The 15,175-nt window shown below is 38.2% G+C and overlaps 1 protein-coding gene across 1 annotated transcript in view; it reads left to right on the top strand.

The window, feature by feature from the left end:
• The window catches only part of LOC143280327 (kinesin-like protein KIF2A), a 36,845-nt gene that overhangs the window by 132 nt on the left and 21,538 nt on the right, over positions 1 to 15,175 (top strand). The window contains exons 1-10 of the mRNA XM_076584962.1: positions 1 to 21; positions 1,083 to 1,177; positions 2,004 to 2,084; positions 3,416 to 3,619; positions 5,747 to 5,786; positions 6,214 to 6,324; positions 10,114 to 10,270; positions 11,144 to 11,247; positions 12,241 to 12,403; positions 12,889 to 12,979. The exon at positions 1 to 21 is cut by the window's left edge and continues 132 nt beyond it. Of these exons, the coding sequence (XP_076441077.1) occupies positions 1 to 21; positions 1,083 to 1,177; positions 2,004 to 2,084; positions 3,416 to 3,619; positions 5,747 to 5,786; positions 6,214 to 6,324; positions 10,114 to 10,270; positions 11,144 to 11,247; positions 12,241 to 12,403; positions 12,889 to 12,979 (1,067 nt within the window). The remainder of the gene's footprint in view (positions 22 to 1,082; positions 1,178 to 2,003; positions 2,085 to 3,415; positions 3,620 to 5,746; positions 5,787 to 6,213; positions 6,325 to 10,113; positions 10,271 to 11,143; positions 11,248 to 12,240; positions 12,404 to 12,888; positions 12,980 to 15,175) is intronic.

Below are 15,175 nucleotides of genomic sequence, written 5' to 3'. Positions count from 1 at the left end.
TGGACATTCAGCGAACTGATGGTAAGCCGGGTTGCTAATCTGTAATCAGCATGGTTTTGAGACTGTCGCGAAAGTGTCAAGAGTCATGAATTTGTTTGGAATTAAAAAAATGAAACACATGCAAGTTCATGTTGCAATAATAATGAGGTGGCGTGTTGTTGATAGTTTACCAACGAAGAAAATTTTCACACGCTGTTCCTGCTTCTTTATTGACATTTTAAATTAAGTTTGCAATGTACTGTATCCAGCGGGTGATGATTCATTCGATGAACAAGATTCAAATTTCAACTCGCGGTCCGAGTTTTAAAGTTTTGTTTATTTATTTTCCATGTATGCCAAGCACAAGACTGTCTGCTTTGAATACCATAGTTTGAATATTTGGATGGGTGGGGTAGTTGGTAAAAGTGTTTACAACTTTATCGTTCTTGAACCGGCAGGGAAAATGGGGATGCAGACAATGAAAAATTATGACAAAGGGAGAGAATGGGATTTAGACAACTAAAATTAATGAATGAATGAGAGGCTCGCCACTTGGTGGGGCGGATAAGAGTATCATTTAGTTAGCATGTTACCTCCTTCATATTGTCACCCCTACAAATTGCAAATTGGTTGCATTGCATGCTATACATGCATTGTAAAACACTCGAAAATGCAGCTAACGAAAAGGCAATGATGATTGATATGAATTTTTGATTCCAGAGTAGGAGACCAAAACAAACAAACAAACAAAAAAAAAAAAACACACACACACACACACACACATACACACACCAAAAAACGAAACAAACAAAAAACCCAGAAAAGCCTCTCAAGCTTGTCGACCTGTTCTGTTCTGTAATACTTGATGTTAATCACTTAATGTTTAAAAATATACAAGGATGTAAGAAATAGTATATTCCTTGCCCCCTTTTTTTCCCTCTTGGGTGGGGCACCTTGCAGTCCATTTAAAAAGAAATGATAGTTATATATATTGATTGATAGATATATTCAACTGAGTCATTAGATAATCATAATGATAACAGAAAATTTCTCCTATTGCAAATATTATAGATAATATTATTTAAATGTGTTTTGTGGTTCAGGACGGATTCATTCAGCAGTAATCAGTGGTGTCAACCAAGAGACACTGAGTGTGACGGTAGAATGGTTTGAGAAAGGTGAAACAAAGGGAAAAGAGGTGAGACTTGTTTCATGTATGAGATCTTCAGTTTAAGTTTTAACGTCTATTCACTAGGTGTTATTAGACTGGATTGTTTCATGTGTTTCACTGTGTTAATTTTTTAAGCATTACTTGTGACATGCTTCAGACTTGGAATTTGTCTTTTACAAGAAAAAATAACACTTGAAAACTTCACTTTATTTATTTTTAGCAGAACTGTACTATTGGAGCAGGTTGCACCTTGCAGAATCAGTACGACATTGAACTTCTGAATCTGATCCAGTGTTCATCAGTGATCAAATTCTGACTCCCTATTTCAGCATGGTGTTTTGTCCTCTGGAAGGCATTTTACTCTGATTTTCCTCACTCCAGCCTGGCAGAAAGAGTTATCTGACTCAGATGAGGAAAGTTAGGTTGGCATGAGGAGAGGATTGGGCATTGCTTTTCTATACTGAGCTTTTCACACAGTTAACATGAATTAACTGTCCTGACAGCCGTAAAAGTTTGTGGGACCTTTTACTGTTTTAGTTAGTTTTTTGTTGTTTTTTAAAATGCTTTTTAATGCTGTCGTAAACAAGCGCTTATCTATCTTCTGTTTTATGACTTGTATATATTGTATTTTGAATATACATGCTGAGGGGAGGTCAGGTTATGTGGGGAAAAGGGTCGGGAAGGGAGGGGGGGGGGGGCAGTGCTAATGGGGGATTGGGGAGTTAGGAGTTTCCAAACTGGCAGTCTGTATCAATTGTACATTGTAATTTAGTGTCAAAATGTTTGATATTGTATGGAAGACCAGGTTGGGGTCTTCATTGTGTGCATTAACATGTTTTGATTTATTTTTCAGATTGATTTAGATGCTGTATATGCATTGAATCCCAATGTATTTAATCACAAAGATGGGTCCTCAAATGCAGACACAGGAGAGGTATGGATGTGAGGGTTTTGTGTCGGTGTTGTTTGAATAAATGTGTATCACTTCTATACAGTGTAGTGGATTTCAAGAATTCATTGATTTTTTAGGCGATATAATACTATATCTTTTGGCAGACTAAGTGTGTTTGAGATAACTGGAAGTATAAAAAAAAAAAAAAAGTATATGACACGTAATACAGGGCTGAGTGCCCTACACACATATCTCAGAAGAGGGACTTTGAGCTGTAGATTAAAATAAAAATCTAAGAGTAAGAGCATGTTCATGGTTCATGCTTATTTAACATGAAAGAATACAGCACAGCTGAAAGACTGATGCTTGATTTGTCAAGCCAATTGAAAACAATGAATCCATGGGGAAAAACAACCACCAGAAAATACAGATAGTGTTAGGGAGGTCGTAGGTATTGGTGTTTGGCATAGGGTTTCTTAAGATGAGTATTGTGCTCAGTATGGTTCTTTAGATTGATATTTAATTTATACTTACATTTAAAATTCATTGTATGTCTGCATTTTCTTGTTGATACTTGCTTTTGGTGCTTGGTTTGCATGTTAAGTTTTTGGTTTTCTGTTTCTGTATGAGGGTCTTTATGATGATGTTTACACCTTGCAGAAAGAGGAGGAAAAATATTGCTGTGGAAAGTACTTGGCAAACACTAAGTGTAAATTATATCAATATATGATATGGAATTTAAAAAAAAGAGAATAAAAATATAAGTGTGGTGATGTTTAAGTAACATTTAATGAAAATTAGACAAAATTTCTTAGTATCAGGAAGCTAAAAAAAAAATTGTCATTAAGCATTTAGTGCAGTCACTCATGACCATTTATAAGTATGCATTGCATTAGATGGAGAGAAAAAAATAACTAGGGGGGAAAATATGTCAGTTTTGTCTGAAATAAGGTAACTTTGAACAGTCATTTTCTGCAGCAGACAGTTACTCAAAATTTATCCACACCTGATCAGCATGTGTGTGTTGTCTGAAATTCTTGTGTTCATCAGCTGTTTAATGGTTGGACTAAGTATGTAATTATAATGCATCAGATATGTTGAAACTCATGTTGAGTTTTCTGCGGTTTTTTATATAGTGTAAAAAAAATTTATATTCATGACACATCAGATAAATCATTTTACAGTTGCTGAAAAGTGCATTATTTTCCTTTTGTTTTTGGCTTCTTCCTCTGGTTTGATGCATTGGTGACTGTCCCTTGTAGTTGTATGATATGTATCGTTTGTGAGTTTTTGTGGTTCATGGTGGTGGTTGTATCGTGTCATTCATTGTGAAAGTTGAACTGGATTCTGCCCCATTATCCCTTCCCACACAGCGCCGGGTTTGTAAGGCGGGAGAAATGGCAAATGGGGGCGGCTGTGTGATAGATGATGAGGACGCTGTTAGCGTGGCTGACAGTTGTTCGGAAGGGAAGAAAAGCGTCCCTCCCACCAGAGCTAGGAGCACTTCAGGCTCAGCACGTGCCAGTGCAGGCCGTCAGATTCCCCAGCCGACAAAGCGCAAGGCTGTGGGTGCTAAGGTAGAGTGTGTACTAGTTACTATGCATCTTTTCACTTGTTACCAATAAGCCTTACTGTATTTCGTTGTCAGAATAAGAATTGTATTTCATTGTCAGAATTGCTACAAATACAATGTCTGCTCTGCTTTAGTGCTTAAATCTTGGTTCAGTGTGTATTCATTGCTTCAGGTTGTAACAACAAACATTCTGTTTTTCTTTTGTTGAAGTCAGAGTTTGTATCTTAGTATAAGTTATACAAGTAGTGATTAGTGTGGAGGTAGGAATGGCTTGTTTTATTTTGACAGGTGACAGTGTGGTCAGTCTTAGAATACACATTTGTGTGTGCTGCCCTTCATTGCCATTTGGCAGAACTGCCAGTAATCATGGGTAGTTTGGGCAGTGTTGTTGAATGTGGCCAGATGTGGAATCATTTCGCAACATTTTTCTTCTTTAGCCTAGTTTAGGGGAATTTGAATTAAGATATGAGGCTGTTTTAGACATTAAATAAGCATTACTATTGAGTTTATAAGTCGTGATGCGAATCCATATTTTCATGTTTACTTAATATTGAAAAATACTTAATGACTACCATGTTAAACCGATCTCTGTCAAAGAAGGCTGCTCACTTGCGTAAAAAACAACTTGATATTGCAATTTTGTCTATTTGAAAAATAATCATGCACCTGAGAGACTTTTCTTAGGGATCAGCTCAGAGAATATCCTGAGTAGCCTTTCTTTTTTTTTTTTAATGCCGCCCAGACATTTGTGTCAGAAGTAAAAGATCCATGCAGGAGCTGAAACAGTCCTGTTTACTTCATTGCAGATAATGAAGGGTTTTCACAAGCTTAAACCTCTCTTGTCAGACTGTATAACAAATCTGTTGGACAGGAATTTGCTGCAGTGGTGATAAGGTGCCAGTAGGTTCTGGTGTCAGAATTCATATAATCACTGTGCTATTAGGGGATACACTGCAACCATAGCAACAGTCCCAGGGTGTGCTTTGATCCACTAATTACTGCAGCTGTGTTCGTAAGGACAGGGTGGCACCAGTCCTGTATTTTAAACCAAAGCTGGTTTTGTGCTTTGCTCGGTCATTCCAGCTGACTATTTCATCAGAGCTAGGGCATTGACTGTTGGTTAAATTGCTTTTTTACACAGTGAGATTCTAGTTTAATTTTCATTTTGGCGAGGTTCTTTTTAAGTTAATTTTAGTGACATTTTGTGGATAGTTTCTTTTCTTATCTGGCCTTTGATGTAGGCGGTGAACTTCTGGATCTGACAAGTAAGATCAGATGTGTTTAGAGGTTAGAAGATTTTCCTGGTGTAAAATGAATCGTAAACATCATGTAAGGTTTATTTTGTTTGTTTTTGGTTGTGTTTTTTGTTTGTTTATTGTTCTTTTTTGATTTGTTCTAACCATTCATTTGTGCATTTATTGATCTGTTGATATACTTTATTTTCATTCTTTACTAACTTGATAAGTTAATCAGTGTAGGATTTGAGAAGAGTATGAAGCTTGATAAGTAGAATTGAAATTTACTTTAAAAGTTTTACATGTATCTGTTTGTAAATATCTCTAATACTGAAATAGGTTTATTTTGGGATGTATTGCTGTGAACAATTTGCATTTTGAACATGCACACTCTTGTCAGATACAGCAGTAGGTATACAACACATGCAGAGAACCACTTATTTATTGTGCATATATTACTATCATATACACTGTTATATATATTCATCACGCTCATGCTAACCATATACATGCACTATGCTGGTACATGCACACACATTTCTTCCAACCACACATGAGCATGTTCATGAACTCACAAAGTCATGTCCAAAAATAAGTGTGCTCGCACGCACCCGCTCGCGCGCGCACACACACACACACACACACACACACACACAACGCAGCGCAATGCAACGCAACACATCACAACACATTCACACTCTCACTCACTCTTGCTCACTCTCTCATTCACACACTTAATCACACTCATTTCTCACGTTACTTTCTGGCTCCACACCAATATATATATATATATATATATATAATTTTATATATATATATATATATATATATATATATATATATATAATATATATATATGCGTATCATAATTATTGACAATGACTGTGTGTCTACAGAGCAGCAAGAGTGAGAACAATGGCAGAGTATCCAACAAAGGTGAGGAAGAAGAATGTGATTATTATGATGATGGTGGTAATAATGGTTGGTTGGAATGCGCTCTGCCTCCTTACCACAGGGTCCCAGAATGCTTTCAATAAATAAGGGTGGAAAAATGATTACAAAAAAAAAAAAAAAAAATTAACAACATACTTACGGGCAAAACAAATGAAATGTGTTTGTGGCAAAACACATAGTGACACGCTCGCACGCACACACACACAAATAAAAGAATGCATGAATGGAAACTGTTCTTAGAATATTGTTTCATAAAACAAATAAAAGGATGAGGATATGCTATTCAGTATATTACTGTTAGGCTACAACATTCAAAATGATACATATAGATATACAGTGAGAGCAAACAGATTCACTCAGATGCTTTGACTAGTTCAGTAGTTGTGTCAATGATGATGTCTTCCTGCAGTGTCTACATCGCGTACCAGGCCAAGTTACGTACGGCAGCCGGTCAGAGAACAAAATCGCCAGCCAGAACCCTCACAACCTCCGGACCCTAAAAAGCCGGTTATCCCTTCAGGTGAGAAGCCAAGGCCCAGGTAATACCCAGATGGTTTGTTGTTGTCTTGGGGGCAAGTAGAAGGAGGAGGGGGAAAAAGTCAGCAGCCATCAATCGGTATACATATAGATCTTTTAATGCCTTGGACTAAAGCAGGGATCACGTTAACGCATGTTTTTCGCGTATTTGACGCATTTTGATTTTCGCTGACGCATTTTCACAGCGCTCAAGCGTAACACTTATGCAAAACAACTTTTACTCCAAGCCGTATCAATGCATCTTTAGGACTGACTTGGCAGCTAGGTTTGCGATACTGAATCAGACGGTACAAGACAAAGTGTCTGTGCATGCGGAGCACTGCGAGATGCCTACGTGACTCTTTAACAGCTACAGCCAATTAACAGAGGTATGTGCACACACAACACTGCTTAGCTGACGAGTTTTGGAACAGAGTGGCGTCATTACAGGGCATGACCCTGTAGCGGGAAAGTTAAGCCTTGTTTGACTGCTGAACGTTACTCGGCTAGCCTAGGCCCTAGCGTTTTTTGTTTTTTTTTTGTTTTCCACTGTATCTCAGTCACGGAATCGACTCAATATGCAGCGCAAGTTGTCATCGTTTTTTTCGTCTAGTCGTGAAACTATTGCTCCAGAGCAATCTCCGGCTAATGCTTCTGAACAGCTTGCGACTTCAACATCGTCGGCTTAAACCTTTGATTTAGTGTCCTAGGTCTGACGCAATTCTGACTCTAACTTACGTGTTTTTTTGCCGACTTTGCGTAAGCTGCACATGTTTTGAAAATGTCTAGCGCGATCCCTGCTAAAGGATTACTGTTTTTACTCACCAGAGTCCTTTTAGTTTTGCTTGTTTTTATGAAACTTTAGAAGACCACTTTTTTTTTGTTGAACATTAATAATGTGTTCATGCATATTTTTCAAGATCATAGATAAAATTAATGATCTGCTTTTTTAAGATGTGAGTTCAGTAGCAGTATGTCCATTTCTTATGTCTAAACGCATTAAGTTACTTTTTCAGATTGTTTACCATTTCTGATGAAATTAAAGATGATGTATCATATATACTTTTTGGGAAGCGTTTCCTATTCTGAAGCAGAAAAACCAGATTTTTAATGCATCCAACAAAATGTATACAAGTCATAAGTTTTTTTTAGATCCTTAAGACTGGAGCAAACATGAAAAACAATAAAACCAGGTATAGAGGGAACAGACTGACTTGAGCCAAAGATCTTCCATATTTGTAGCATGAAACTAGGGAACAGACATAACATTCTTCGTTTTCATTTCCTAGGCGTTTTTGTTGTTTGTTGTTGTTTTGTGTCAAGATGCTGGTTTTTTTGTTTTGTTTGCATCCGGTGTTTTGGGTCATTTTGAATGTACGATCATAATAATAATAATAATAATGGTATTTATATAGCGCTGGATCTTGTGCAGAGACAAATCAAAGCGCTTTCGCACCAGTCATTCACACGCATGCATAACTCTAATACTGCAGAAACTAAAGACAAGGAAGGGCAGGCAAGGGAGGCTATTTTGGGAAGAGGTGGGTTTTAAGGCCAGACTTGAAAGAGCTGAGTGTGGAGACTTGACGAAGCGAAAAAGGAAGTACATTCCAATCGCAAGGTCTAGAAACAGAGAAAGAACGGCGGCCAATAGTCGAGTGTTTGAATCTGGGTATGCGTAAATAGAGTGGATCCGAGGCCGATCGTAGTGAGCGAGATGGAGTGTAGAGGTGAAGGCAGCCGCAGAGATAGGAAGGGGCAGTGTTGTGAATGCATCTATAACATAGAGTGCTGATCTTGTACTTTATTCAGTGTGAGACAGGGAGCCAGTGGAGATGTTGCAAAAGAGGAGTGATGTGCTCAGATCTTTTCTTTCTGAGGACGAGTCGGGCAGCAGAGTTTTGTATGCGCTGAAGGGGCTGAATGGATGAAGCAGGCAGACCAGACAATAAAGAGTTACAGTAGTCAAGGCGAGAGAGAATGAGAGAAACGACAAGTCTAGATGTTGCGTCAGTGGATAGATATTTCCGGACGGCACTGATGTGTCGCAGTTGACAGTAGCAGGACTGACATGTCTGACTGATAAATTTTTGCATGGACAGTGTATTGTCAAGGACAACACCGAGGTTCCTGACTGACGTGGAAAGAGGGATGGATGTACTGCCAAGTTTGATTGTGTCAATTGTGATGGAAGACAGTTTTTGTTTAGTTCCTATGATCATTGCTTCAGTTTTGTCCGCGTTCAATTGTAACTTATTTCGAGTCATCCAGTTTTGAATGTCCAGGAAGCAGTTGGATGTTTCTTGCAAGAGCGACAACAATTTTTCAGGGGTATCACTCTTCTGGAGTTGAGTGTCATCAGCATAAGAATGATGACTGATATTATGGCGGTTGATAATTTCAGCGAGAGGAGCAGTGTACAGTGTGAAGAGCACTGGGCCTAAAACAGATCCCTGTGGGACTCCATGTTCGATTTTAACGGGTTCAGATTGGAAATGATCAACAGTGACAGACTGGAATCGATCAGTGAGATAAGATTTGAACCAGTTTAGAACAGTGCCGTTGATACCAAATGTAAAATGAAGACGGGAAAGAAGGATTGAATGGTCTATCGTATCAAAGGCGTCTGACAAGTCGAGGAGAGTGAGAAGGGAAATTTTTCCTGAGTCGGACGCTATCAGTAGATTGTTCAGAATGTGGAGGAGAGTGGTTTCGGTGCTGTGGCCAGCGCGATAGGCAGACTGAAATGGGTGGATGAGATTGTTGAAACAAAGGTGGTTGTTAAGCTGCTTGAGGACAGCTTTTTCAAGGAGTTTGGACATGAATGGAAGATTAGAAACTGGTCGATAGTTTTTCAAAATGTTTGCGTCAAGGTTGGGTTTCTTCAGAAGAGGCCGGACGATAAGGTTTTGAAAGTGGATGGAAACGTTCCAGTGAGAAGGGATGAGTTGACAATATTAGTGATTGTGGGGAGAAGATGTGAGACACATTGGGAAAAGACCGAGGCTGGTATAGGATCGAGCTCACAGGATTTTACTGTCATTTCTTTTAGGATTTCATGAACTTCTGTTTCAGTCAATGGATTGAAGGAATGGAGAGGAGTGCCGCTGAATTGAGGATCAGGATGAACAGGTTGGAAAGACATTTGGTCTAAGATGGTACGAATATTTTGGACTTTGTCGAAAAAGAAAGAGAAGACATTGGGGAGTTCAGATAAAGTGTAGGTAGAAGGAAGAGGAGTCCTTTTTGCAGTTCCGAGAAGATTTGACATGACAAAGTAAAGAGATTTGGTGGATGTGGCATCGAGAACTTGAGAAGAAAAGAAGTTTGTTTTTGCTGATGAGATCATATGTTTGACTTTATTATTTGTTTTCGGAATATTTGATTGTGGACTTGCAGTTTTGTTGATCGCCATCGTCTTTCCAGTTGGCGACGTTTGCGTTTTGCAAGTCGAATGTCTTGTGTGTACCATGGGGCGGAGGGTCTGTCAGGGAGCATGCGGGTAGTGGGGGGTGCATGTTCATCCAGCAGTTGAGAGAGGACAGTGTTGTAATGTGTGGATATGTCGGTAAGGGAAGAAATTTTGGAAAGGCGTTCAGCAGCCTGAGAAGAAAAAGTGTTAATGTTGATGGATTTCAGGTTGCGATGAGTAACAGATTTTTTGGTTCTGGTAGGTTTTGAAATATTAGGCAAGAATATAACAGCAGAATGGTCGGAAGAAAGTTTGTCAGTTACAGTCACTGACGCAACCATGGTATCAGACTCACGATCATGAAGTGTATCCATGTGACAGTTCCAGGGGGTCGGAGAAAGTCGAACGTGGTGAAGGAGATAGAGAAGATCAAGCAGAAGCGGGACGAGAGGCGGGCTGTGCAGCAGGCTCTACGGGAGCAGTACGAGTCTCAGTATGACACCTCTGATCCCAACTGGGAGTTCAAGGCAATGATCCAGTGAGTGGGAAACGGGTTTTTTGGGTTTTTTTGTTGTTGTGTTTTGTTTTTTTTACGTTTGTCAGAGAAAGATGAGGGGAAAGTGTGCGTGTGTTAGTCTTCTGAATGTATCATTGTATGTGTGTGTAGGTGATAAACGTGTGTTGTGGTGCATGAGTGTAAGTTATCAGTGTACAACTACAAGTTCTATTTATACTATATCATTGTATGTATGTGTAGGTGATAAACGTGTGTTGTGGTGCATGAGTGTAAATTATCAGTGTACATCTACAAGTTTTATTTATACTATAGATACATATCTGTATTAGTATGCTTGCTCATGTTGAAAAAAATTTTAGTTATGCAGTGCATTTTTCCCCCTTGAAGTTTGCTGTTTGTGAAATTGCTTGTCAAGTTTCCTGTCAGGTCCAGGATATTGTATATAACCTTCAAGATCATATGTATTGAAGAGAAAAGAGGTACAAGTGGAACTTAAACAGGTGGAGAGAAGTCTGGCCAAACTGAAAGCAGCCTCAATCACTTCAGGCTTCCCCTGGCACAGAATAATTCATGAGCAGAACTCACTAGCTGCGAGTTGTATTCAGAGACTGTACTTGTAGGGTCTGTACAGGTCTTTGTGTTTTTGTTGAAGTTTTTGTTGTGATTGTTTTTAAGTTTGGGACTGTGTGGTTTTAAAGGTTTTTTTTGTTGTTTTTTTGTTTGTTTTTGATAAATTTTTACAATGTTATGATTTTTTTTTTTTTTAATCTTATGAACGTTGCCTTGTGTCTGTTTCCTTTGAGTTTGGGCTGGTAAAGGCTTGGTATGATAATTTGAATTTGATGTGGATGACCAGTTTACTTTGAATGGCATGACACTTTTCTCTTGTTTCAGGGAATTCCGCAGCACTTTAGAGTTCCGCCCAATGACATCTTCAGATCCCATAGAGAATCATCAAATATGTGTCTGCGTCCGAAAACGACCCATGAACAGAAAAGGTGAACATTTGTACTGTCAGTACTTTTTTCTTTTCTTTTTTTAATGGTTCACTATTCCTGTGTATGCTTTTGTCTTGAATTTTATAATTGTAAAATAAAAAGCCACCATACAGTATTTGTGTTATTACTGAGGTCCACTAAAAGTGCTGTCACTCTCAGAGTTACTGTTACTATGTTAAGAACTAGAAGAACTGTGTTGTTGTTATGTGCTGTAACTTTAATCACTGTTTCACACAGAATATTGATGGGAAACGATTATTTATCATAAATTGACTATATGCATGTGCTAGGCCCCATAAAAGTGCACTCGTAAATATCTTGATTAGATCTCAATTTTAGTCGAAATGGTCACAGTATTGACACTGTGGCATTTCAAGGAAGTAAATGTGTAAGTTGCCTTTGAATGCTGAAGAAATCTCACAGATTCAGGCTCCAGATAATAGGTTTGCAGAGTGGAGGAAATTCAAATAGCAACTGTTCTGAAGAGTCGTTTGATCCTTCTCAAGGTGACATTGCAGCTTTTGCGACATGATCCATAATGTGAACGATGATTTTTTAAGTCAAATTGTCTGTTTTATCAAAGCTATACTCATCAGAAGAAACTTGTATAAAAAAATGAACTGCACTGTATCCCACTGCAGTTTACAACACTCAAGCGACCGTTGCATTGTGTAAGCTTAGCTCATTGTTTTGATTTCCCAGATTGGCACAAGTTTCGATTTTTTTAGTTTTCCAAGTTTGTGTGCTTGATGTTGAACTGCAGAGGAATTAAAGTGTAATGATTATAGTTTCCTGAGTTTGTAATTGTCTTTTAGAGTTACTTTTAGAGAAACTTGCAAAGCCCTTTTGGCTTGAACTGACTGAAAAATCTTTGTCAGATGACTGATTTTGTTTGTGCCAGTGACGGATGACCAGCTCCTGACCTAAACCCTGCCATTAGAAATGAGCTGTTGTGAATCATGTGGTACAGATGGTGTCATTTTTGTAACACAGAAAAGGATCGAGGGGAGCCGGATGTTCTGACAGTGCCAAACAAAGAGAACATGATGGTGCACGAACCCAAGCTCAAAGTGGACCTCACCAAGTACCTGGAGAATCAGATGTTCCGATTTGACTATGCCTTTGATGAGAACTCTAGTAACGAGATGGTGTACAGGTTGGTGGCAGTATTTCTTTCCTTGTTAAGAAAATAATGTTGACTGAATTCACTCTTAAAAAAAAAAAAAAGTCAATAAATATATTTTTTTGAAAACACTTCAGTGTTCTTGATAGTTGTGCTTTCTTTCAATTGTGATTTAAGAAAGTAGATGAACATTGATTTTTCGCTCATTTCAGATTTGTGTAACAGTTTTACTCTGGAGCTGATATCTGTCAGAATATTAAACTAACCTGCTTACATTGTATAGCAAGACAATTCACATTTACTTTAATGCTAATTGACGCATACTTGGCATGCTTGAAGGATCACCAGTGTTAATTTTGAAATAAATTGATGAACATACAGTGTAACATTGTACTCTTGCTGGCTTGCAGGTGTGTACAGTGAACCTTTGGGATAAAACAAAGTTAATACTTGAAAAGATGAGCAGGTATGTAGGATGGCTAGAAAAGTGACTAGCTTGATTTTCTGTTTTTTCTCAGGTACACAGCCAAGCCTTTGGTAGAAAGTATATTCGAGGGAGGCATGGCCACATGTTTTGCCTATGGGCAGACTGGTAGTGGCAAGACTCACGTAAGTGGATGGTTGAATTTTGTTACATCACATGTCCCCTCTGCAGGGATGTTGGAAGCTATTTTCAATACAAATAGTGTCTCTCCCACCCCCACACCTCACCCTCCCTCCGCCTACTGGAAATTTTGTGCTAGAAATGTTTTCTTTTCTGTCACTCTCTTTGTTTGTTTCTGGTTGTTCCTTTGTTTTTGTTTTGCTCTCATCTCTTTTATTTTCTGCCTTGCTGGTCCACCTTCCCATATTGTTGTGTTCATCAAGTAAGCCTTGAATATTTATTGTCTTTTACTGGACTTGATAAAATTTGGGCAATCTTACTGTGTTGTGTTCGTGTGTGTGTGTGCACAGTGAGGTGCATGTTGGCAATTTCTGATTTTGATTGCCTGTTGTTATATATGATTTTTTTTTTTAATTATCCATACTTATGGTAAGTTTTATTTAATTTTCTTTAAAAAAAAAATTTTAAAAAAATCTCTGTCAATTCTTTGACAGAATGGTCTGTGGCAAGCAATGTTCTACTATCAATAAGTATCGGGCACAATTTTCTTATGCAAATTTCTTTTTTGTGTGTGTCTGTGTGTGATTGGGTTTTTTTAATTTTTATTTTATTGTTGTTGTTTCAGTCTGTTTTTACATGTTTGGTGTTTAGTTTTTCAGCCTTGATATGACCTTGTATGGTTTGCTGGGCTTTAATCAGTAAAGAAAGATCCAGTTCTTTTATAAGAAATACATTTATTATTATTATGTACCCCCTCTTCATCCCCCTTCCCCCCATCCCCCTTTTTTTGTTGTTGTCTTTTCTAATCTTTTTTTTTTTTTTTTTTTTTTTCTCAGGAAAGAAAAGTTTGAAGGAAACTTTGTTTGAAAAATCAGCCAGGCTCCATTCTAACTTGTGACCATTCTCATTCTCCAACCGGCATAAACCTAAACCTTTTTAGACTTCTTGAAACTGAAAACATTACAATCACAACCTCAACAGAAGGCACTGCGTTTAAAGGCTGTCCACTTACACTTTGGCCTTGCATCACAAATTTGGTAAAATCAATGTCAGTTGTAGGAGATTGTATCACAGCCTTGTTTGTATAGTTTGTCAATAATTGTAAATTTATACCTGCCAAAAAATGTTTCTGTCATTTGTATGTGTTTAACTCTTTCCGGACAAAGGAATGCTCACGCATTCCTACACAAAACATATTCGGTTTCGGACAAAGGAATGGAATAGCATTCTCCGAAAGTAAAATTCCATCATGCGCTGTACACGTGATTTTGTGATTAGCCAAGCAGAGTGCGCTATTCTGGGTCACTCCACAATCGAACAGTGTGATTGGTTAGTCTGGGATGTGTGGCCTGTCTCGCACACACGCTGCTCGCGTGCCAGCCTGTTAGCAAAGCGGCCTTTTCTCAGAATGTTGTGAAGCGAACAAGGCAGTGACGGCAATGTTTTAGGGTTGCCAAAGTACTTGAAATGCTACAAACTGAAGGGTCGGACATTGAAGAGGTGGATGATGACGAAGAAGAAAGCGAATTTAATGCAGAAAGCGAGCATGGGTATGGTGATTCGGGGTGAAAAATTGGCAGTATTTTCTACATATGGCAAAACTGTAAAAATAAGATGAGAAATTTGATTTTTTTTTATATGTAATAGCTCAACAGGTATTAAACCAGTTCTGAAAGTTTCATTTTCTTACACAGTATTTTGTATTTTTTGTAATTTTTTTCCAAACCCTTACAAATGGGTCGTCTGTGGGGAAAAGCAAGGGAGAAAACTTGTCGTCCCGAGTGAGTTAAATCCTGTCTTTTGATTTTCTACTTTTGAAATTTTTGTTGTATGGATTACAAAAATCAAATAAGTGCAGAAATAGCGCAGTCCACAAGAAACTCGATCCACATTCTGTACTTGTTGGTAAACATGCTTAGACTGCTGATAGATCCACATCGTGTTTCAGATGTTTCTTATGTAAACACTCAAGAAATACATGTTTTTGTGTTTCTTGTAGTTTTGGTAGCACTTCTGTGCAATGATTTTATGCGAATCTTTGACCAATGCTACTTGTTTTGCATAAAATTGAATGTAAATGGGGGGAAAAATCAGTGTCAAAGATTGCTTGACACTGTCCTTGTCTGATATTGATTGATGTCCGATTGATTAGTGGTAACTTTTTGAATAGTTTGTGGTCAGCTGTGTGTGTGTGTGAGATT

The sequence above is a fragment of the Babylonia areolata genome, chromosome 3 (genome assembly GCF_041734735.1).
Source record: "Babylonia areolata isolate BAREFJ2019XMU chromosome 3, ASM4173473v1, whole genome shotgun sequence".
Lineage (NCBI taxonomy): Eukaryota > Metazoa > Mollusca > Gastropoda > Neogastropoda > Buccinidae > Babylonia > Babylonia areolata.
This window is presented reverse-complemented; position numbering and strand designations above follow the sequence as displayed.